The 25,115-nt window shown below is 32.3% G+C and overlaps 1 protein-coding gene across 1 annotated transcript in view; it reads right to left on the bottom strand.

Moving 5' to 3' along the window:
* The window catches only part of LOC114332848 (uncharacterized), a 415,288-nt gene that overhangs the window by 112,436 nt on the left and 277,737 nt on the right, over positions 1-25,115 (bottom strand). Inside the window, exons 13-16 of the mRNA XM_050650473.1 lie at positions 24,461-24,574; positions 22,923-23,133; positions 17,960-18,137; positions 12,307-12,430 (exon numbers count right to left, since the gene is read on the bottom strand). Of these exons, the coding sequence (XP_050506430.1) occupies positions 12,307-12,430; positions 17,960-18,137; positions 22,923-23,133; positions 24,461-24,574 (627 nt within the window). The remainder of the gene's footprint in view (positions 1-12,306; positions 12,431-17,959; positions 18,138-22,922; positions 23,134-24,460; positions 24,575-25,115) is intronic.

Genomic DNA, 25,115 nt, shown 5'->3' with positions numbered 1-25,115 from the left:
TTAAAGCTGATGAACCATGAAATAATAAATATAAATAAAGGAGAAGATATAGTAAAATTCATTAAAGCACAAAGCCTCAGATGGTTTGGGCACACACAAAGAAGAGGGGTAAAAGAACTGATCAGGAAGATAATGAACTGGAAACCAGTAAAAAATAGACCAAGAGGAAGACCAAAAATTAGATGGGAAGATCAACTGCTAGACGATATATCAAAGATGGAAATTGCAAACTGGAGAGAAAAGATTCAGGACCGGAGAGAGTGGAAGAAGATAGTAGAGAGGGCAAAAAAACATCACAACCTATGAACTAAGACCTAAAGGAAAAGCGGACTAATTTACCGCGTGAAATGGATTAAAAGAGCTCATATTTGAGCGAGAAAAAACATCACAACCTATGAACTAAGACCTAAAGGAAAAGCGGACTAATTTACCGCGTGAAATGGATTAAAAGAGCTCATATTTGAGCGAACTATACTCTAACAAGAGTGAACTCTCCATATAATAATTCCAGGTATGTACCTGTATAAATTACCGTCCTTGAAGTTGGTGTAAAAGGTATTCACCATTTATGTCGTGTCTTTTGGAAGGATTACTAGAGAAAATCCAAATAAATTTTGAAAAAATGGCTGAAATCGCTGAAATTCTTGTAACAGATTCCGTAATGAGTGTACATGGGTGGTAAATGATTTTAAATTTCACTTAAAGAAAGTGCTAAAAAGTCTAAAACATTTATGGTACTGTTCTGCATCTAGTTTCCAGGCAACCTGTTATACCGACGGTTAGTTTTTTTAATATTTTGAGTAGTAACTATGTTGGTTATCAACAATTTGATGTCAAAAATGCACATTTTGCCATTTTTTGTCTACCAGTAAGAAGAAAAACATTCAAAACAAAATTTAAGATAACCGCATTATAGAGCATGTAAAACAATTTAAACAAGGTTTTATAAATTTCACTATACTTAATTGTTGCTTATAAAACTATAAATTAAGTCAGTTTAACGTTAATATAACTTATGTAAAAAATACAACTTATATCTCGATATTACGTGAAATAGCTCAAAGAAATGAGTAAAAATACACGGTTTTTATGACACTCAGTGTAACTACGTAACAATTGTTTTAGTTTCTCTATGGACGGAATAACAAAATTTATGTAAATCTGACCAATCTTTTCTCAATTTAACTATTTATTGACAATTTAAATGAAAAATAGCCGATTTTAAGAATTTTCGTCTATAAGTTACAATGTTTTACCAAAAAACTGAAAAAAGAACCGATTAGTTTATTGAAATAGCCTTAAAATGAGTTGAAGTAAAATAGAATTGGAGCTTTGTTTATCAATAAACATTAACTATTCAAATTTATTTCTTACGTTTTAAGCTAACTACCTGAGGTACCCCTAAATCCTAAAAATGTCATCAAAACGACGATTTTGAAGCTCTTTCGACTGGATTAAAGAAGCTATTATCGATTCAAACAAAAGTTGTGTATTTTTAATTCTAAATTTCAACTATTTAATTAAAAATAAAGTGTTTCAGTTGAAAATTCAAAGTTGCTACACCCACCGCTTTCGCAGGCAGAATAAGAACCCTGCTATTGCATAAGTATATAGATTTTGAAAAACCATTCAAAAAGCATTCCAAAGTTTTTTCGATATGCCGTCTAGTTCTCGAGATATTTGACAATCGCCTTTCTGGACAGAGCCCTTAAATAATGTAAACATTCTTATTCAAGCTAGACATAAGCCGAGTGAGAGAGCTGACCGTGAAATTCATTTGCGATGTTTCCAAATTTACCGGATCTCGGATTGTCTGCAAAATATATATTTACCATATACACAACGGATCGCGCGCGCTGCCCTCTACAGCGGATTTAGTGGAACCACTGCAATATAAAATTCACCAAAAGGGGTGCAAAATGAGGTCCAGACAAAAATCGATTTCCTTGTACCCTAACCATTGTTACATCGAGATGTCACTATATACACGTGAATACAAGGTGAGATCCAAAATCGGATCTCGCCTGGCAAAACGGATCTCATCTTGTATAGCTTATGATACAAACGGATCTCGCCTTGATATGAAGACATATATATATATATATATATATATATATATATATATATATATATATATATATATATATACATATATATATATATATATATTTACAACTAACTACTACAGTTAAAAAATGTACAATGGTGAAAATGTTGAGAGAAAGTCGTTAATTTATTTTAAGACAAACAATTCTGTGTATTGTTTTTTCTGTAAAATATTTTCCAATGTCAAAATTAAATTGACTGAAAATGGATAAATAATTGGAAACATATGGCTGAAGCTTTGTGCAGCCACGCTAAGTCTCCAGCTCATCTACAGTCACAGCGACAGTGGGTAGAACGAACAATTAGACTAGAATCGGGCAAAACCATAGACGAAGAAACAGAAAAAGTTCTTAATTCAGACACTCGTCATTGGAAAAATGTAATAAACGACTTATATCAATAATATAGTTGTGTTAGCACAAGAATGTCTTCCATTAAGGGGCGATTGTGATAAACTGTTTCATCACAACAATGATAAATTTTTAAAGCTTGTTTTGAAAAACTGATAGTTTTACAAGAGCACATTGGGAGAACAACGAATGGTAGCAGCATTACTACTTGGGAAAACGTATCCAAGACGAAATTATTCAGCTCCTCCATGACCAACTCAAAAATAAAATTTTAAACTTTTTGAAATCAGAACAGTATTATAGCATAATTTTAGATTGTACACCTGATATTTCTGGGGTGAAAGAGATGACCATTGTTGTACGTTTTGTCAATATAGGTTCCTGTTCACAAAATGTTAAAATTGCAGAACGTTTTCTTGCATTTGTTCCTGTACTGGAAACCACTGGCTTGAGATTACAGAAGTTATTTTGCAAAAACTGAATGAACTGGGAATACCTCTGGAAGATATGGGAGAACAAGGGTATGATAATGGACAAACATGAAAGGGAAGAACTTAGGTGTTCAAAACAGAAATTTGAAAATGAATCCTAGAGCATTTTTTATCCCATGTTCTAGAGCCATTCACACAACTTAGTCGTAAACGATGCTGCTGAAGCCTCACAGTTTGCAGTTTCTTTATTCATCTTAGTGACAAAAATTGACAACTTCTTGCAGCATCTATTCATCATTGGTCTGTACTGTAAAATCATATTTCTATCCTAACATTGAAACCTTTGTGGTTTAAACTACGAAAGGTTAAAACTACGAAACTAGATGGCAAAGTAGAATTGGTGCAATTACTCCCATCAGATACCAAATTAAAGAAACCTACGATGATCTTGTGGAAATCACTCTCAAAAAACAACGATAAAATGGTTGCTCATGAGACAAGCTGTTTGGCAAATCAAATCCGTGATTTTACTTTTCTTTGCTCTGTGGTAATATGGCATCTCATGGGTCTACCAAGGGGGGGCGGAGGTTGCTGATCTTGCCCAGGGTGGCAAAATCCCTAGGGCCGGGCCTGGTTGTATGTTTTTGATAGTTTAAGACACTCTCCGAGATTGCAGCAGTTTTTGTGACCAAATGTTTAATTCTGTTTTGGACCAATAATGCTTGACTGCCGACATGTGTACTATACTCTTTATGGAACTGGTAAAACATTTGTCCAAACTGGAGTATTGCAATTTGTTTTCCTGGTAGTCCCGTTTCACTTAGACCAACGACATCCCATTTGATCCTAGTGTTTCTTTCAATGTATCTTTTCTGTCAGATTATGTGAGGGTTCGGATGCTAAAACTGATAATATGAATATGTTGTTTTCGAATTATAAGTTTTTGCTTTAGCCTTAAGGTAAGTGCAGGATTGAACACCCACATGGGGACCAGATCCTGTTTGAAAACTCATAGTTTAAAATACTTAAATACATTGAGTAAAAGGCTCAAGTCTTATACCGGGTGTCCACTTATATTTTCCCCCATTTTAACTGCCTATAACTTCTAAACGGCTTAAGATAGAAATATGCGGTTTTCGATGAAATGTTTTATTTTAGTTAAAGTTTTGTCTGAATGCATTGAATTTTTTATATCGCTTTCAAATACGAAAAGAAAAATGTCGGATTTAAAAAAAAAACGTTGTTGACTTTATATTAATGGAACACCCAGTATATTTTTTTGTAAACTGAAAGAAAGGTCATTCACCTATCCAGCGATGTATAGTTTTTCAAAATCGGTTGTCAAATCACTAAGTAATTAATTTTTAAAATGAGCGTTGCAACGTGGATATCACATACCTAAATAACATAACTAAGCAAAATGATATTATGTTATGTGATTTCCACATTGCATCTTTCATTTTAAAAATTATTTGCTCAGTCATTTTACATCCGATTTTAAAAAATTTAATATCGCTGGATAGGTAAATGACCGTTTTTTCAAGCTACAAAAAAATATACTGGGTGTTTCAATAAAAAAAGTCAATAACGTTTTTTTTTTTCCAAAAATCCGCCATTTTTTATTTAAAAGCGACATAAGAAATGGTCATCTACCCAAAAACCTGAAAAAAGAGTCATTTTCCTATCCAACGATATAAATTCTTTTAAAATCGGTGGTCAAATGACTAAGCAAATAATTTTTAAAATGAGAGATGCAATGTGGAAATCACATAACATAATATCAGAATAGAAATATGCTTTATTGTCATGAAAAATTTAACAATTTTATAGACAAAGCTTACAAGAATCATAAATGAAAACAATAACAAATACAATTTACTAAAATTATACAAATCGTCAATATAAATAAAACATAATAAAGTCAAATAAAAATCAGTAACAATCTATTGCAAAATTAAAACAAAAATTGCAAATTGCGTAATCTACCTTAAGAAATTTAATAAGAAATTTAATAAGTTATGCTGCTGCATATGACACTCAAATATAGATTAAGATTCTACTTATACATAACAATACTCTAATTTCTTAGTTATTGGTTAAGAAACTCTGCTATTGAATAATATGGTCTTTCAGATAAATAGGCTTTAGTCATTTTACGGAACTTGGGGAAAGATGTTGCAGATTTAAGTTGTAGAGGGAGATGGTTGTATAGTTTTTTTGCAGAATATAATATAGATTTCTTTATTAACTCACTGGACGGGATCGGTAAGTAGATGTCAAAAGTAGAATTTCTGGTGGAATAGGTCTTTCTGGAAAAATATGTAGATATTTACGAATTAAGCAAACAGTTTCTAAAATATATAAAGAAGGTAATGTTAGAATTCTGTGATCTTTGAAGTAGCTTCTGCAATGTGTTGTTCTTCTGAGGCCAAACAGATATCTGATTGCTCTTTTTTGCAATTTAAAAATAACATCGGATTGGGCAGCTGTACCAAAACCCCAAAAAGGCAGACCATATCGAAGATGGGACTCGAACAATGAAAAGTATGTTATTTTGGATATGGCAGACCATTTCCTTAGAGACAGATCTTATTGCAAAGCAAGCTGAGGATAGTTTCTTGCTTAACACATCGATATGAAGGGACCATTTAAGGTTGCTATCTAAAAAAATACCAAGAAACTTTACAGAATCAACGATACTGATCTGGCTGTAATGAAGAGGTAAGGGTTGAAGAGTTCCTTTATAGGGTGATGCTACTGTTTTATCTACGTTAAAAGAGAGTAAATTAGAATCTGAGCAGGATTTTATTGTGAGTAGATCAGAAGTTATAGTAGCATGAAGAGTTGCGATATTTGAGTTGCTCCAAGTGATACTGGTATCGTCAGCAAAAAGAAAAACTTTTCCATCGATTTTTAAACTAGTCAATTTGCTTATTTATGTTATTTAGGTATGTGATATCCACGTTGCACCTCTCAATTTAAAAATTAATTACTCAGTGATTTGACAACCGGTTTTGAAAAACTTTATATCGCTGGATAGTTGAATGACCTTTTTTTCAATTTACAAAAAAATATACTGGGTGTTCCATTAAAAAAAATCAACAACGTTTTTTTCAAAAATCCGCCATTTTTCTTTTCGTATTTAAAAGCGATATAAAAAATTCGGTCCATTCAGACAAAACTTTTACTAAAATAAAACATTTCAGCGAATACCGCATATTTCTATCTTGAGCCGTTTAGAAGTGATAGGCAGTTAAAATGGGGGAAAATATAAGTGGACACCCGGTACTTTAAAATATTTTTACAAATTTTTTAAATTTTCTATATAATGAAGCAGTTAATATTAAAGTCTAAAATATAATAACTACATTTTTGTATTTTCCAGAAAACAAAATATTTTGTTAAAACCAAAAATTGTATTTCGCTTTCCAATCTCACAGTCAAAACGTCAAATATAAATAATAATTTTATACTTTATGGTTTATTTGATAAAAACTGAGATACCACAAAAAAAATCATTCCAATATTAGTCGGGGACCCCAGGCCTACTTTCACCATTTAATACTAACAAGCCAATTTTTCGTCAGTACCTTTATTTTGACGAAACGCCCAACTTTTTTCTTTACAAAAATTTCCGTATGTGGTAGATAACAAAAATAGCAGGGATAGTCCAGTCGGGTTAGACAAATAAGAGGCCTAACCTTGCATGCCGCCGAGCTGCCCCAAATTTTATTTTTCTAATATTTAGGGAGGGTAAATATTTTAAATTTAAAATAACGACTAAATTTCGCCGTTGAGTTAGCCGTCATTTTGATTTTAAACGGGAAACGTTTTGCTCAACATCTCCGCCATTTTCAACTTCTTGACAAAAAGTATGAGATCTAACATTGTTGAAAATGTGATTTTGTAATTTCTTTCATTACGATTTTTTTCGTGTGATCGATAGTTATGTGGAAAAATAATAACTGTCGCTGTTTTCCCCATTACTCTGAAAATATTGACCGCGCGAAAAAAAAATTGTAATAAAAGATATTATAGAAAATCACATTGAGCAAAAATGGTTCCCATTTAAAATCAAAATGACGGCTAACGCAAAGGCGGAATTCAGTCGAGATTTTAAATTTACACTACTATTGACCGTCCCTAAAGATTAGAAGAATAAAATTTGGGTCAGCTTGGCATGCAAGGTTAGGCCTCTTATTTATCTAACCCTCTGGACTATCCCTGTTATCTTTGTTATCTACCACATACGGAAATTGTTGTAAGGAAAAAGTTGGGCGTCTCTTCAAAATGAAGATAATCACGAAAAATGTGATCCCTGAACATGTGCTTATTGGGTCATTTTCAAATTTGTCTGTCATAAGATTTCCGAAGGTATCAGTTGCCTCTACAACAACCAATTATTATTTATCTTTCAAATCCGATATCTCAAAATTTGGAAAATTTAATTTGATTGAATTTTCTACTCGGTTCCTAATTTTCTCAAGGTTCATAGGTAGGTTCTTACGTTTCTTAGTTAGGGGTTAAGAGTTGCGTAAAAAGTCTCATTCGTAGAAATTTTAGAATAAGTCAACTGGTACTTATCGACTAAATTTTCACTTATAGTATAAATTATTTATAAGAAAGAAAACATTTCTTTTAGAGTGATACTCCAAAAACTTTTAACAATAATCAATTATTATTTTTATGACTCCTAAATTGATTTTAAAATATCTAAGTATTACTCAAATTTTGGCAACGTAGCAACTATATGTTCATTCGTATTGATATTTAACAAACTATGTGAACCATCAATATTCAATATGTATTATCCTTTTCATGAGCATTTTTCAGTGCGTAACAAATGATAGGAAAAAGGGTAAGTCCGTGATAATACACATTTATGACATTTATTCTAACATGACATGTTAGTTAAATCTGACAGTTGTAACATTTTATTTTCAATTTGGAATAAAAACAAATCAAATGTGTTTCTTGCATTTATAAAATGGTATTTTCTTTGATTTATGTAGTCTTATAAATTATACAGATTATATTTGTAATATTATTATCTAATTAAAAAAACATTATTTTTTTATTATGGCGCCATCTATCGACAACTAGAATAACTAGAATAAATGTTGTAAATGTCTGTAATCTCGGACGTGCCTTTTTTTCTGTCACATACATTTTAATGCGTTAGAAAGAAATCGAAAAACTGTGACGCACTGAAAGATGATCATGAGAAAAAGAATAACACCATCATCAAATCATCATTATTTACATTGGATTTCGGCTATCATAGAAACGAATTTGTCTTATCCGCCACGGTGTATGTAGGTCATAAATTCTGAAACTTCACGGTTTCTATCGACCATTCACTCGATTTTAATTTATTTTCTTTTTCTTGTGTAGATATGAATCTGTCTGTTTTTCAATGTGCCTGGAGTATGTTGTCATTTAATCGTTTTCATGGTCTTTCCACTTATCGTCTTCCTATTGTGTAACCATCTTTCGCCATTCCATTCTACTATTCTCTTTTTTTATCCAGTCAGTGATGTTCTCTACTATATCCGTCGTATATCTACACTGCTAGCTATATTCCATAGAGTCTTACCATCGATTTTTCGAAACGTTTCATCTCTGCTGTTTCTAGGAGTTTCTTTTTTTCCTTTCTGTATCAGGTCGTGTTTCTGCCGAGTATGTCATTATTGGTCTGATGACTGTTTTATAAACTCTGCCTTTCACTTCTTTTCCGATATTTTTATTTCTTCATATTGTTTCATTCAGGCAACCTGCGGCTCTATTTGCTTTATTTACTTGTTCTTCCACTTCTGTTTCGAGCTTTCCGTAGCTAGATAGTGTGATGCCTAGATATTTAAACTCCATGACTTTTTCTATTATTTGACACTACAACTCTAATTTACATCTTATTTTAATTTGTAGAATATAATATATTTGAGTTCTTTTGTACTTTGTTTTACATATTGAAATTATATCCACAACATCATATTCGTTTTTCACATCCTAGTTTTCACCGCTTTCTATATGGCCAGTCATTATCTCGTAAATTCCTTTCTGGTCAGTAGTGATGTTGAAAAAGTAACTATTGGTTACAAAGTACTCGTTACTTACGAATACCGAAAGTAACGATTACTATACAGAAAGGTAAATCGTTACTTTTATTACAAAAATTTTTGGTGCATTAATGGAATCAACTTGTTCGGGGACTCAGTTGATAGATATTTGTAAGTACTTTGACAAATGTTTAATAAGTTTAGGTTATAAATTGCATCATTTTCGACATTTTCCCGTTAATTAAACTTGAATACTTAGATTTGGGTACTCGCCGAAAAAAATATACATTCAATTACCTGTAACTCACTTTCAGTTAACATTAAAAGGTTTTTCTAGTAAGGAGTTTATTTAATTTTTTATTAGCTTCAATTTTGGTAATAATAACTTTTTTGTTAAAACTTATAGTTTTTTTGTTATTTATCAAAAATCGATTAAAAACATGCATTTCTCTCACGAAAAATTAAAATCTTTGATCTTTAATAACTCAAAAAATTTTGATTTATTTTAATAACTTTATATAACAAATATTGTTTAGAATTTGTCCCTCTATCGAAGTATGTGGATATTTTTAAGAAAATAATTTTCACCCCCGAGAAGGGGTGGCATCCACCTCCATGGTAAAAGTGCAAGTTGGCAACATGTCACCTTTGTTCCTTGAGACATCCTCTAACCACTCACCAATTTTCATGCTAATCGATGGAGGTTCAACGAAATCGGAGGTATTAGCTCATATCCACCTTCAGTGACTCCACTACTAATACTTTTAACTTTTTTGAGACAAACCGTCGATATTTAAACAGCTCATGTCATTAAACTGTCTCGCGTCCCAAGGTTCATCCCCGAGACGAAACTCATTAGTTTCATCGGTTTCATCGTCAGAGCAAGCCTCTGTACTAGGGGTAAGAATAGCAGACGGAGATGGAGCATCCTCAGGAAGAAGTTGTCTGGGTAGCAGACCAGCTTCCGATGTAAAGTGAGACGTGAAAATTTCTGGTTGTTCTATTTTTCTAAAAGCTGTTTAGGTTGTCAGTGTCTAACTATTTTTCGAGTGGTTTTCATCTCCGCTGTTTCGAGCAATCTTGTGTCCTCTCTGTGGCAGGTCGTATTTTTGCCGCTTCTTCTTCTTCCTTCTTATATGTAGGCTTTAAAGCCTGTTTTTTCTTCATTAGTAGCTTCCTAAATTATTTAAGTTATCGCACCATCTTTTTCTTGGTCTGCCAATACTTCTTCGTCCATTTGGTGACTTATCTCTTGCTATTCGTACTATCCTATCCTCTGCCATTCTACTAATGTGTTCGTCCTCTCCTGTTCCCGTTTTGTCACCCATCCATTTATGTCTTCTACATTGCATGATCTTCTTATGTTTTCGCGTCCCTCCCTATCCAACAGACTTTTCCCTGATATTCGTCGGAGTATTTTCATCTCTGTTGTTTCTAGTAGTCGTCTCGTTTTAGATGTGTCAGGTTTTGTCTCCGCCGTGTATGTCAATATAGGTCTAATTGCTGCTTTATAGATTCTTGCTTTTGTGTCTTGTCTTAGGTGTTTGTTCTTCCAGATTGTGTCATTAAGGGATCCCGCCGCTTTACTTGGTTTTAAGCTTTGTTGTCGTACTTCCTCTTCAACATCTCCGTAACTGGTTATATCTATTCCCAGATATCTAAACGTTGCTTCCTGCTTTAATATTTTCCCAGTTTTTGCCGCGTACGTCATTATTAGTCTGATGACTCTTTTGTGCATTCTACCTTTCATTTCTTTTTCGATATGTTTATGTCTTCTTATTGAGTAATTTAGGCAACTTGCGGCTCTGTTTGCTCTATTCACTTGATCTTCCACTTTTGTTTCGAGTGTTCCTTAGCTAGATAGTGTTGTGCCTAGATATTTTAACTCCATCTCTTGTTCTATTATCTGACCCTCCAGCTCTAATTTACATCTTATTGGATTTGCTGTTATACCATACATTTTGCCTCTTTTGGGGAAATTTGCATGTGAAGTTTTGTGGCGGTTATATTAAATTGGTGCAGCATACGTTGTAAATCATCATCACTTTGAAAGCATTTTTTTAAAGTAAATTATCTTCACTCTCACTTCTACTGCATAGCAGATTATTTTAAGTTGTTTTTCTCCCATTTGGTATCCTTTTTAGTTCTTGCTTTTTTATTATGTCATCCATGATCAGGTTGAACAATAAAGGAGTCAGGGAATCCCCTTATAGTAGTGAGTCTCGTCCATACTTTAAAAGTATTATGCAGAAACTTATAGGTCCAGACGCTCGTTCATTTTTCATTGACATTAAGATTTTCTTCACTTCAGTTGATGGTATCGAGTTTTCTGCTATAAAAGATATCTACGACTAGAAAGTCTGGTCATTATTTTCAGAAAGAAATTATAGACCTTCTATAGATTTTGATATTAATATTTTCAATTATTTAGTGATCTTAGACTAATATAACTGTTTCCCTTATACCAGAGATTTTTTTGTCGCCATGCTTGGCTTGCTCTGCAAGTGAAGTCAATTGAAAACAGGTCAACAAGATTATCTAACATCTACCAAAAAACATCTTATTTTATTTTTTTATTTATTTTGATAATATGGTTTACGTAGTTATAAATCTAAGTTGCTTCAATTCGATGTTGGTGCTTATATTGATTGATGGTACACCTAAATTTTGAAAGGATTTAAAATAAATGTTTTTGAAATGAACAATTAAAAAACCCATAGATTTTCATAATATCTCCCTATTTCTGCATTAAAGTTTGTAATAAAATTTAAAAATATTGATATAAAAATTTACCAAGTACCTTTGACCTTTCTCTAAAAGTAAACTAAATATATAATAATGACTCTTCTTAAGTAGCTGAGGTATTTTTCATTGATCAATGCCACGCATCGAATTCTATAAGAAACTAATAACTGTAACAATTCGGTCATTGTTATAATACTTTTAACTTTTTTGAGATAAACCGTCGATACTTAAACAGCTCATGTCATAATTAAACTGACTCGCGTCCCAAGGTTCATCCCCGAGACGAAACTCATCAGTTTCATCGCTCTCATCATCAGCGCATGCCTCCGTACTCGGGGTAAGGATAGCAGACGGGGATGGTGCGTCTTCAGGAAGAGTTTGCCTAGGTAGCAGGCTAGCTTCCGACGTAAAGTGAGACGTAAAAGCTTGCGACAATTCCGAGGAGGAATGAAACGATATATTCGCACTAGGTGTGTCAGGAGTTTTATCTAAAGAAATTTGAGGTTGAACAGGGAGGCGTTCAGGATTGCAGGAGGGTATAACGGTAACGGAAATGTCTTGTGTTTTTTCTAGCAATATTTTGGTGTGAACATAAGGTGTGGTAGTATCTAGACGCACCTGGCGACGTATCGAAAGCGATTCGGCGGACTGCAGAGTAGCCACTGAGGAGGTAATCGGGACTTCGGGAGACTCTAATGGAGAACTAACAGAGCTGCCGTCCATGCCAGAGTTCAACTGAAAGCTGCGTGCGCAATAACAACACTACTGTAAGTTCCACCAAGTGATTGTCAAACTACAAGCTATTTTATCGTGAATATGTCAAATAATAAAGTGATTTGATTCTGATAATGGCAGATACCTGCCAACAATAGGATATACTAGAGCTTTTCAACAACAGTAATTTGTTTTGAGCTTATGTCATGTGTTGTACAATCCGTGTATAATATTAATATACACGGATTATACGACATATGACAGAAGCTTGAAACAAGTGACAATCGATGAAAAGCCCTATATTTCTATTAATTTTATACAATAGAGCAATATACAATTTCTTATTAGAAAATTTTACAATTTAAGGCAATATTTCAACAAAGTAGAACACTATTTTTGTTAGTCTGCTAATTTGTATTTGTTAGGAATTTAGTTAGTATGCTAATTTTTTTTTTTAAATTTTAATTATTCTAACCCAAATAGCTATTTCCTTCTGACACTGCGCACTATTGTGAGTTCTATGGGCTATTCACGTTGGTAGAGACGATGGTAAAAATTTACAAAAATGCTTTTGAATTTATTCAAATTACGATTTTTTCAATTGCTCTATTAGGTCTGGATCCCGCCTACCATAAAAATTGTATTCATAGCAAGCTGAAAATTTGTTAATAGCTTAACGGTGTCTAGTCCGACAAACTTTGATGTACGGGAACATTGGAACAGGGGAAGTTTTAATTGTGGAACAGGTTACAGGTTTCGAACGTCAGACTACGAAAACGTCCCATGTATTTTGTCGGACAGACAATTGATTTGTTACCCTTTTATTAAACTCTCATGTAAAAATCAGACTGCTATTTACCACCAATATAATTCCTGTCATTTGACATGTTCTACGTGTCGGACTTATTAAAATGCCCAACATATTTGTCGGATAAACATTTTTTCATATATTATTTAAAGTTTACATTGACTATATTTAAAAACAACCTGCTAGGTTTCACAATCAAAAACTTGTCAGGATGACACGTTCCAAAATTAAATTCACGTTCCACAATTAACACTTCCCCTGTTCCGGTGTTCCCATAGATCAAAGTTTGTCCGACTGGACGCCGTTAAGCTATTCAGCTTGCTATTAATCAACTTTATTTTGGTAGCAGGATTCAGGCCTATAGGTATAATATAAAGATTTTTTAAAGCTTTTTACTCACTTTGAGAATTGTTTGAAATCTTTTCCCTTAGCAATACAGAAAACGATATTTGTGTTTAAAAAACTTTTATATCAAGCACTTTATTATTTAATAACAATCACTTAGGTAACTGTACAGTTCTAACATGTGTGTTAAAATTTTCTATAAAATATCACTAAAATAAACTGTTAGATTTATGTCTAAGACGCTAGAATTTACTAAAATCAGGATGTTAAAAACCACTAAATATCGGTTAGTAGTATTTGAGTATCTTTTGCTTTTATTAATTTCTGAAACCGTTTTACTCGACACGTCTTTTATTTAGCAGATGCCGCTACGCACCTACTACCACACGTCAGCTGCAATGTATGGACTAATATTTGTCGAAAATTTGACTTAGGACAGAGATAGCAACCTATGCATTCTCTGAAGAACCTCTAAAAATAGGTGAAATCGTCGATAAGAGTGCTAGTTGCGGTCTCTGAACTAAGTGAAAATTAAGACAGTCTTGGCTTCGCATTCCACCTGAATAAAAATGGTAAATATTTTCATTTTATATTAGTATTACACCTTTGAGTAACATAGGTCCATTTTCCGTTGGAACTTACCACGCTGAACAGAGGGTATCGTGAATTGCAAGTTTTAGAATTCCCTCTTGTTTTCTTCGCTTCAGCATCCATCTGGATTTCAATTTTTAGAATCCATGGAGGTGTTACCCGGAAAATTGTCTAATAAGTTTTCAATTAAATACAGTCGAACCCGCTTATTAGAATACCGGTTAATGGAATATCCCAGTTTAAGGAATAGAAATTTGAGGTCATAAAACGTTTTTACTAGGCTTATATGATCGGTTATTAGAATATCCCTGTTATAGGAATACTTTTTCTTGGCACGACGGCTATTCCAATAAGCGGGATCGACTATCTTTTAAAAATATTTTTAAATTTTTTTATTAGGTTGAAAACTGTGTCTGTTATTTCTATGTTTAAAAAGTTGAACGGGTTTAGAATGAATGTTTTTTTTTTAAATAAAATCAAATTATAGAGCGGGTTTTTAATTTTTTTAATTATCCTTTTTCTCCATGTAATTAGAAAATGATAAGAGATACGAAAAAAATATACCACACAAAAATGCAGGGTTTTTTGATAAAAATTTTGTGTTTGTTTTTTTTTATTTTTTATTTTTGTGTCTCTTATTATTTTCAAGTTACATGAAGAAAAAAAGAAGATTTTTAAGAAAATTTAAAAATGCCCTCTATAATTTGATATTATTTTTTTTTTCAAAAACCATAAACCCATTCAACTTTTTTAACACAGAAATAACACTATAATAAAAAGTATTGTAGAAGGAAAACGATGCTTTTAAATTCTGGTGGATGAGGGGTTAAATATACTTCTCATTTTTTTCTTAAAATACATTAGTCATCAATTTTTTGCAGCATATCTCGTTTAATTGGAATGTAATTGACATTTAATAATACTTATTTTAAAGGTCTTTTTAGGCACTACAGAAAGTATTAGTGGCATTATACACCTAAAATCGACCGTTTCTCTGTTATTTCAAGTTGAATGCACCGATTTGAGCATGTACAAAAAAAAACAAACTCTTTCGCCTACCATATCTCTTTTTGTATTATAACTAGAAAATTTATGAAAGATTGAATCTCTTTGTTTTTTAATAAGCTACAAAATTTTTTTATACAATTTTCCTAGTTAGATGCATAGTTTTTAAGGTATTCGAAAAAAAAACTGTCCGAAAAGGTGTTATTTTTCAATGAAAATGGCCAATTTTGAACCACGAATAACTCAAAAAGTATTGAGTTTTCAAAAAAAAATATAGAACAGTTTTTACTCAGAATTAGGTGCGATAGCCACTTCCGTAGTTATTTTAACCAAAAAATATTCTACCCCGGGAAGGGGTGGGAACCGCCCCAAGATAAAAGCGCCACAGTATATAGGGTAGACTTTGAATTAGGAGATAAGTAGAGGCTATTCCCAAAATGATTAAAATCAATGCAGTAGGATAGAATTCGGAGGTAACATCCTCTTCTTGCTCTCATTGACTGGCGTACAAGAACAACTGACTTAAATAGAAGCAGATTAGAGCCATGTATTGTTTTTTGATTAATCGCAATTATGTCGGGTTAAGATAGACATTGATTTGGTAAGATTGTGGTGGTAACCACGTGAGAAAGTAGCTCAAACCTGCATTGCTAAATTTACTGGAGGATCAGTTATAGTATAAGGAGGCATATTTTATCTTTACCATGAATAGGACATTAATTGCGCTTGGGACTGTACATACTTGGGACGATAATTTACAGTCTTACGGTACTCGGACAATTATTGAGTATTTTGATGAGGTTCAAATCAAGCAATCTATTAAGTCTACATTTAAATCCCACTGGACGTGGATGAGATGGGGAGACATTTATGGAGACATGTGCCGACCCTCAGAAATTTCAGAGAGTTTCACGACATATTTGAACAGGAATGGGATAGTCTTGAGTACAATTTGATCCAAAATCGAATCCAATGCATACTTCGTCATTCGCAGGCTGTTATCACAGGTTTCATTCCTAGCGTTGAAGTGTTCAAAATGTATCACCTGCATGTGTTGATATTACGGCATTAATCTTTACCGATTCTGAATACTGTCTAAGATATTATATGTGTGTTTTTAACATCCTGAGTACTGTCTAAAATCTATCAACCTGTATATCTATTTGTTACCAAATCAGATTTGTTAAATGGTACACTGGACTATAAAATTAGCGTATAAAGTACTGAACTAATTCCTAGCTCTATAGAATTTAACATTAAGAGAAACAATTAAATAGTTACACTAAACACAAAACAAATGTAATTGCATGTCAATTTTCACTTGTGGCGATATCTCGAATTTAGAAGCTTAAGTATGAATTTAACAAATTTGTTTGCAGAAAACATTCTGAAGTTCATATTATTTCATCAGACCGTAATATTTTTGATTGTGTCATTTTACAGTACTATTTAAGTTATCTTTAAAAACGTAAACTATTATCTTCACTTTTTGTCGTATTATCTGCCTCGAGATATGAATTACATGCTTTTTTATCATCAACAGTTTTATTTTTCTCTTATATTCGTATACAAATAGAAACGAAAAAGAAAAGTATTTTTGAAATTATATAAAGATAATTTTTTCAATCACGAAAGAAATAATTATAATTAACTTCTCCTTTCTTCTGTTCTCCATTTCTCTCTATCTTCTACCATTCTAGCATATTCTGACAATGCAGCTCCAATGGTAGCAACAATATGGTCCGTGTATCGGGTGGGAGATCCACCTTGGCTTGTTTCTCCCATCTCTCCATATATGGCCACTTTTTCGAGACAATTTCTTCGAAGTACCTATACAAAAAGCCTATTCTTTATTTTATTTTATTTGCGTTTAGTTTTTTCTTTGCGTTTAGCTGGTTCAGTAGGTATAGATTAATTTGTTCTTAGCATTCATGCCACTCATTGTATTTTCAGCATTCGCCTCCAGCAGTACATCTCAAATACATATACATTATAATCTTTCTCCATAAAAGTCCAGCACTTAGATGCATAAGCAAAAACTGGAAAAACTGTGGTTCTATTTAACAGTATTATTTTTGTATTGCTAGTATTTTATGCCTCTTTCAAATTTTTGTTAATTTTGATAAGTGTTTTGCAATTGCCGATTTGAGTTTAATTTCTTCAGTACAGCCCCTCCCCCCACACTTGTTAGTTATTATAGAGCCCAGATACTGTTTATGTAGGTACAATGATATTTTTTCATCTTGGTTAGTAGACTCTGACTGCTGTTAGCTCTGTCAATTATTATCATGATTCTCGTTTTATGTCTGTTTATTTAAAGACCCATCGTTAACTTATTTAATACATTGTAGCAGGTGAATCAGTTCAACCTCGGAACTAGCGAGGATGGTTGTATCAGCTGCATGTCTCAAGTTATAATATAATTAACTAAAATAATGAAATTGGAACGAGAATATTACACTATAGAGGCCGGCCTATTTTGTAGCTACAAGGTATGACTGATCGGTTCTTCCTGCCTAAAATTTGATGTTGGTGTCACTATGACTCGTTTTGCCACATAATGGGGCTCACCACATAGTGGCAGATTAAAACTAAACCGAAACTCAAAAGACACAGAAGAAGAGGCAGATTAAGTAAGCTTAGAAATAAATACTTAGGTATCATCGACGACGTTAGATGACAGAAAATAGTGACCATTGTATATCTCTGAAGAAATTTATTGTTTACTTAATTGACGTGCAAAGATAATTGTTTCGTGATTATTGTTTTAAATTATATTATATTAATAAAAATAGCTACCATACTTACATTTGTCTTTGTAATAAATTTTGCCAAACAGCCTTAAGTTCTGGAGTAGGAGCGCGTAAGATCACAGTTTTTTTGGTAGCGTTTTTCTTTGGAGTCCTGGAGAGGTCAGGACCACAATGGACAGTCGGACTGGAAGCCTTCCTGCCCTCGGGATTAATGTTTATCCTAAATTCAGTATCTGAGTAAAAATAAAATTGTAAGTCTGGTTACTTTACCATGGCTTAAAATAAATAGTTATAGACAAGGCGAAAACGGCGGGTTCGTTGGAAAAAATATTCCCATGAGATTTTTTTGCATATTCACATTCGTGAGACACCCCAGAATAAGGTTCAAGAAGTCGCCCACTAGAAAAGTGGTCAAATTTTTTTTTAACATTTTTTTAATCAAAGTGCAAAAATCAATATTTTTGGCCAGAATTTCTTTTAGATTTTTTTGACCATTGCGGACAGAAAAGATCTCTTATAATTTTTGTCTAAAGTTGATGGTGTTCGAGTTATAAGCAATTTAAAATTTGAAAAACGCGAAAATGGCCATTTTTAAGACTTAATAACTCGGTTAAAAATAATTATTATGAAAGTCAGAAAGTTACTAAATCAAATTTAAAGGCCCCCTTTCATGATCCTGAAGAAATTTGTGTCAGTAATTTATTACTAAGATGTTATTTTTAATTATTAATATTGAGTGGTAAGATCGTATTGACGCGGCTGTAAATGTGAGTGCAAGTGAGATACGCCATTGGACTGCCTGAATAGCATTTCTTTCACACTCATCATAGACGGCCGCCTAATACGTGCATGGCGCTCATTATTTTTACTTAAAAATAACAGCTTAGTAATCAAATAATGACAAAAATTTCTTCAGGATCTTGTAGGGGGGGCTTTAAACTTTGATTTAGTTACTTTCTGACTTTCATAGTAATAACTTTTAATCGAGCTATTAAGCCTTGAAAATCGCCAGTTTTCGTTTTTTTTTTCAATTTTAAAATGCTTTTACCTCGCAAATGATTAACTTTAGAGAAAAATTATAAGAAACCTTTTTTTATCCAGAATGGTCCAAAAACCTAAAAAAATTGTTCCGGCCAAAAATATTCATTTTTACAATTTGATTAAAAACAATTGTTAAAAAAAATTTGGACCACTTTTCGCGTGGGCGACTTCTTGAATCTTATTCTGGAATGTCTCACGAATGAGATTATGCAAAAAAATCTCATGGGAATATTTTCTCCAAAGAACCCGCCGTTTTCGCCTTGTCTATTATTGAAAAGACATACATCAAAAATAAAATAATATTGTGAAAAGCTTTACAGTTTTCACGCCACATCAGTTTTGAATGATTGTTGACCAAATTCAATCCGTGTGCACCTACTATATTTTCGCGTTTACCACGTACTACTTTGGCGTTAAAATGTCCCATTAAAATTATAAGTTCTGGTGGGATAAGTACGAACACTTTACAAATAAAACACCATTTCGTGAAAATTATTGATTCGGTACAAATGGAACCGGGTGTTAATGTTATAGTCCAGAGAAATAAGGTTTTTGTCGGGACACTTGAGTAGCCAGGTTGCAAATGGGTTTTTTGGGTACTATATACCTAATCACACCTAATACATTATAAATACAAAAATACCCGTCACAGTTCGGACGAGAAATTTAATTATTAACAAATAAGGGTAAAAAATGGCAATGCTTTCGTTTAGATCGCTACAGGTAAAAACAGGGTAATCAAATATCTTACGTATAATATTCTTGTTTTAGTAGATGATCCAAGGTTTAAAACGGCACTTTTTGAATTTTGTTCTAATCATTTGTTGCTTCGGAAATTGCAAAATTAAACTAAAATTTCGAAAATAAAAAAATTGCTATTACTTTTGCAAAAATGACCTTAAGACTTACATATTACATAAAAAGTTGACTCAAACAATACATATAATGCACAAAAACATTTAGGACGATTTTACAGTTAGTTTAAATTTTATTCAATTTGTTTATCCCAAAGAGCTTTTGTTTGGCAATGTTATTGTTCAGAAAATAATAATGATATAGCAATTCCGTGGTAACCACATGAAAGGAGAATAGTTCTAGTTTAAAAGTATTGAAAAAAATCATTTAAAATTCGTTTTTATCACTCCAAAAACATTTTACTAGTCATTTTTGGCTTATAAACAATTTGAATAGCTTTGTTAATATTGACTGGAGAGTAAATCTACTTTAAAATAATTTCAGTAGCAGGTATTTCTACACGAATTTTCCAAAAAATTGCCTAGGTTATATAGGGTCAAAATTAGCCCCATCTTATTATTTAATTTACAGTTACTTCTACATACATAAAATTCTTCTGTAATAGTGTTAGTTACCATACTACTCCGAAACGGCTTGACCGATTTTTATGAAATTTTACACGTATATCCTATAGGACTAAGAATAGGTTATAATATATTTTTCATACCCATAAGTTATAAAGGGGGTTGCCTCCCTGACATTTTTTTTTATTTTTTTGGACAAAATTGTCTACCCTAATTTTATATGATGTAGAATTAAAACATGCATACATCCCTTAATTTTCACTCTTCTATCACACCATATGTGTGAAGAATCAGTTTCATTTTTTCAGTCCACGAATTTTAATAATTCTCCTCCTCCGACCACGAATCGATTTCGTTAGGACGTCATTTTTAAAGCTTTATTAACCCCTCTGTTAAGGTTCGAAGTTTACACAAACTTTTACACATAAACTATGTACCTTCAACTTCAAAATGGCGCTAGTTAGGTTGCTTAATTATTATAAACAAAGTAGCCGTCAATTAAATGAAAAAAAGAAAGTGTGTGTACTTTGTACGCACGTAAGAAGTTATACTTCTATTATATGATTTCAACGAAATAAATATACTTTAAACAGTTTAATAAAAAAAAAGAATATAAATGGTCCGGGTTTGAACCAGAGACCTCTCGATCTCTAGGCGAATGATCCACCAATAACCCACGAGGTTTTTGTGTATACATTTTCTCGGACGTAATGACAATTCATGGTAACAAACAGACGAAGTGAAGTATCAAAAAATATAAAAACGATTTAATAATACTTATCTTACTCCCGAGGAAGACTAAAGACACAAAATCCAAAGACACAAGATATAATAAATATATTTACTAAAAACTCTAATAATATATTTTTTCACACCTTTTTTTGCACTAATATATAGATAGATACATAATTTGAAAGATTTAGCAACTAAAGCCATACTGTCTGTGTGCGCATGCGCGCAGAATAATAAAAATTCACTCTCAATCGCGCCTAAAGAAGTATAACTTCAAAAAATGGCTAACTTTGACTATAATTAACTTAAGGAAAAAGATTTTTTTTAAATTCGTGTAAAAATACCCGCTTTCTAAATCATATTGTAGTTTTAGCCTACATTCAATATTAACAAAGTTATTCAAATTGTTTATAAGCCAAAAATGACTCTGCTTTTTAAAATGCTTTCGGAGTGAAAAAAATGACTTCTTAATGATTTTTTTAAATACGTTGAATAATATGACTATTCTTCTTCCATGTGGTTTTCACAGAATTGCCAAATCATTATTATTTTATGAACAATAACATTGTGAAAAAAATCTCTTTGGGATAAACAAATTGAATAAAATTTAAACTAATTGACAAATCATTTTAAAATTTTTTGTACATTATAAGGACTATTTGACTCAACTTTTTATTCAACATAAAAGTCTTAAGGTCATTTTTGGAAAAGTTACAGCAAATTTTTTTTTTCTAAGTTTTAGTTTTATTTTGCAATTTCCGAAGCAACTAATAATCGGAATAAAATTAAAATACTGGTGTTTTAAACTTGGCTCATCTACTAAACGTAAAATACTATAAATACGATATTTAATTACCCTATTTTTACTTGTAGCGGTTTAAACGAAAAAACTGCCATTTTTGACACTTATTTGTTAATAACTAAAATTCTCAAGCTGCTCAAGTGTCCCGAACATGGTATAATTTTGCCTTATTTCCCTGACGTATTAGTTAGGGTGTTAAGTTACTGACTGGAAAGTACCCATTGAATCTAATTGTGTTATAAAATTATATAAAACAAGAAGTGCAGAACGATCCTAATTACCTTTTTTTACGTGTGATATACTATATTTTTTCTACAATCACACTCTCTGCTAAATAAATAATGTTTTATATTTACCATTTGTGGACAAACTTAGTATTCAGGAAATCAGGTAAGTAAATAAACAATGTTGATTGGTAGCCTAATACGTGCAGTTAGACTTAAACAAAAATGGTAGTACCGCGACAATATTACTAGATTCTAGTGGTGATATATAACAACATTAAAACGTCACGACGGCGGACGGAAATCTACATCGGTAGAAGTTATACGGAGGAATCCGTTAAAAATAAAATAAAAATAGGTATTCATATCACACGAACGTATGTAATGTGTTTTTGTTACAAAAAAAATCAATTTGAATATTGTTTTTTGTTGTAAATGATCGCAGAAAAAATTATATATAGGTACTACTTTCATTTAATTGCCATTACGATATTCTTAGTAATAATAATATTCTAGTAATAACGCAAAATATGGAAAACATATTCAGTTGTGAAATAAAAAGACACGAAATTAATAGAGTTGGAAAATTTAAGGATAAAAACCTATAAATTTACATTTTATTTATTGTTTCGCACCTTTAAACGCATCGGACGAGTTTGGCAACTGCCACTCTGACAATGACAATTCAAGTTGACATACTCATCTGATACGTCTAAAGGCGGTAAAAAATAAATAGAATATAAATTTATAGGTTTTTATCACTAAATTTTCCAACTTCACTACTTCCATTTTTTTTTATCTCACAACTTAATGTGTTTTCCATCTTTTGCATTATTTGGCCGGTTATTAGCGCGCTCATCACTGTATTTAAAAATACTAGACAACAATTGTATGTATTACCTTTTTTCCTAACGTTAAAAAACATATCCGTAATATGAGATAAAGGTAAAGGATCTTCTATAACAAATAAAACACGATCCCTCGATGCTTTAGCAAATAACAAAAGATCACTAAACAACAGAGTCCAATACTGACGAACGTTTCGTCCTTCCACCCTGGCAAGGTCTCCGCCGAAAATCCATTGCCGACCTGGTTTATTTAATACGAAGGGCTGAAATAAAAAAATATGTACATTTAAGACTGTTTTTATCTATTAACATTAAAAGTATATACAGGGTGTCCAGAAACTCTACCGACAAACGAAGATAGGAGATTCTTCAGATAATTTTAAGACAATTTAGCTCAATTCACCTAGTCCGAAAATGCTTCCTAAGGGAGCTAAAGCTCTTTGAAAATTGCGTCTTGTTATTAGTTTTTCCTAAATACCCTCAGAACGCTTCAATTTAGAAAAACGAAAATCGATACATATTCCAAATTCCATATCTTCCAAAGATAAATCGATTCAATCCATTGCGAATTTCTAGTACCGGTCATAGGCGTCCGTTTTGGGTAGGACAACGCTTATTTTATCACATAACTTTTTGTCTTCAACTTTTAAGCACTTTTGACACTGGATTATTAAATTGTGAAGTATTCTAGTATTAAAAGGTACTCTTGCTTTAAGTCGGTAGGAGACACGGTTTCCTAGAAAAATTGATTTGAAAATTTTTCGTTTTTTGAATTTGAAAAACAATTGAAAAAAATAAAAAAAAACGGTGTATTTTACAAACTTAAAGCAAGAGTAATTTTAGTACTAGAATACCTCATAACCTAATACTCTAGAGTCAAAATACTTAAAAATTGAAGACAAAAATGTTAAAAATAACTTGTGTTGACCTACCCAAAACGGAAGCATATGACCCGTACTAGAAATTCGCAATTAATAAAATCGATAAATAATATAGGTAATTAAAACCACTTGCCGATAACTTGTTGAATTAGAAACATTAGGGAACGAACGAGCGATGTCGATGTGTGCACACAGTTTTCTGATCTCGATGCATCTAGTTTTCTGGTCTCGATGCATCTCATTTGTTTTTCTTCTGTCATAGGGGAAGAATTTCGGGTTCAAGTCGGGTACCCGCTCCACCGATCTCACATTTCTTAGCGCGATATCGATAAGAGGAACACAGGGGTAGCGCAAAAAAAGGATATGATTTCGAACTATTTAAACAACCAAATTTTTTTTGTCATCTTATTTTTGTTTTTTTTTATATTATTTACTCTAAAGATGAAAAAAATCGGGTGTCGATATCTATTTAACCTTATTGAGCCTCAAAGTTCGATCACAGAAAAATATATTATCTCAAACTCATTGTTTCTCTCACTGCCTCGCTTACTACCAACATCTCACAGATGTGACATAATTTGGCACAGAGATAAGTAACTAGAATGTACAATAAGGAAGTAAGACATGTGTAGGTTCCAGATAATATGCCTACACGAAATTTATTTTTTCCAATATATTACAAAAAAAAAATGGTAAAAAACATACTTACTTTGCATTTAGTAAAAACTAGTCTATTTTCTAAATCTTGTACTGTTAACAAAGGTCTACCCTCGCCTAAAGGTTCCATCAGTCCAGACTCGGAAGTAATTTCTCTATAAGTTAACTGAAAAAGGGAGAACACTTAATATAAACTAACGAAAGTTTTACTTTTAATATTAACAATATTAAAAATAAAACTTTATTAGAACTAATCTTCTGGTTACGTTACACCATTCGTATCTTCTAAAATTTGCAAGCCAACGAATTTCCAGAGCTAATTAGGCCGAGGGAGATTTATTATGTTGCATCTCACCACCCGCCTGTCCAGCACGGTAAAATTCCAATAAATATTAGTTCCCAATACTCAGAATATAAGTAGAACTAGTAAAAATAATAAATAATCATTTCGTTGTGAACAAAAACCAGAGCCGTCTTATTTTAGTTAGTTCATATAGCGCCAAGAGAACTCTAACTAGTTTCAACCTTTGTGAGGGTTTCTTCAGAGAGCTCATATTTGATTCTCTCTAAACCACTAAAATTCGAGCCGCCAGCCTCGGTCCATAAACGAAAGATCATGATGACATGGATGATGTGGCGGCATCTGCTAAGGACGAACGAAAGTTTAACTTGTAATATTAACAATAGTATTACCAATTACCAGAGTA

Source organism: Diabrotica virgifera, chromosome 5 (assembly GCF_917563875.1).
Source record: "Diabrotica virgifera virgifera chromosome 5, PGI_DIABVI_V3a".
Classification (NCBI taxonomy): Eukaryota; Metazoa; Arthropoda; class Insecta; order Coleoptera; family Chrysomelidae; genus Diabrotica; species Diabrotica virgifera.
The sequence above is the reverse complement of the archived record's forward strand: the minus strand, read 5'-3'. Positions and strand labels throughout refer to the sequence as shown.